This window comes from Pygoscelis adeliae, unplaced genomic scaffold (assembly GCF_000699105.1).
Source record: "Pygoscelis adeliae isolate BGI_AS28 unplaced genomic scaffold, ASM69910v1 Scaffold114, whole genome shotgun sequence".
In the NCBI taxonomy this organism is placed as follows: domain Eukaryota; kingdom Metazoa; phylum Chordata; class Aves; order Sphenisciformes; family Spheniscidae; genus Pygoscelis; species Pygoscelis adeliae.
The window spans coordinates 3,930,963-3,931,792 of NW_008824587.1; the positions used below are offsets into that span (position 1 = coordinate 3,930,963).

General features: G+C 66.3%; 1 protein-coding gene across 1 annotated transcript in view; it reads right to left on the bottom strand.

Annotated features, from left to right (window-relative positions):
* The window catches only part of HMCN2 (hemicentin 2), a 42,945-nt gene that overhangs the window by 9,955 nt on the left and 32,160 nt on the right, over nt 1–830 (bottom strand). The window contains exons 54-56 of the mRNA XM_009322185.1: nt 713–819; nt 430–527; nt 39–113 (exon numbers count right to left, since the gene is read on the bottom strand). Of these exons, the coding sequence (XP_009320460.1) occupies nt 39–113; nt 430–527; nt 713–819 (280 nt within the window). The remainder of the gene's footprint in view (nt 1–38; nt 114–429; nt 528–712; nt 820–830) is intronic.

Here is an 830-nt window from a genome sequence, read left to right on the forward strand (position 1 = left end):
CCAGGTCACTGCCGGTGCTGGGGACCCGGTAGCTTCACAGGTGAAGGTGACACTGGAGCCCTCGGCCACCATCTGCTCCTCGCTGCTCTCTGGACTCTCCAGGACAGGGGGCACTGGGGAGGGAGCAGTCCCCCTTAGCGGGGCCATAGGAGCAAAGCCGGGTCCCAGGCACTGGGGACGGGTTTGGCAGTTCCCCAGTGTCCTGCGAGCACCCAGAGGTGGCTCAGCCTCCCTGCAGGGTGCTCTGGGACTGCTTTCAGGCTGGTCCCGCCTTGCGCCATCCTGCCTGAGCCCACCCCGGTGGCCGAGGGCCGGCTTAGGACCCTGCTTAGAAACAGAGCTGCAAAGCACAGCGTGCTCTGCTAGCAAAATTGGTGCTTGGGTGCCCTCCACACCGCTCTCCCCAACACCCCCCCCGCTGCCCCCTACCCCGTATCTGCAGGACGAAGCTGCGATCGGCCACCCCTGCCCGGCTGGAGGCAATGCAGGTGTAGAGCCCAGCGTCGGAGACCCTGTGCCTGGAGATCCTACTCCATGGAGCAGGGCACGGGGATGGGGACGAGACATCAGCTCCAGGTCCCCCCCTGTCCCCCAAGGTCTCCATGCTGACACACAGCCACCTCCAGGGTGCAGCCATGGCTGGCCCAGCATGCAAACCTGGGTACCAGCCCCAAAGCCTGTGGCCGAGCATCTCTCCGGGGTCATTTCTTACCGGAGAACATGCCCGGCTGAGAGCAGGGTGACGCGGGGGGACAGGGGCAGGGGCAGCCCATCCTTCAGCCAGCTCACGTGCAGGGGAGGGGACCCCCGTGCCCAGCACTCCAGCGTCA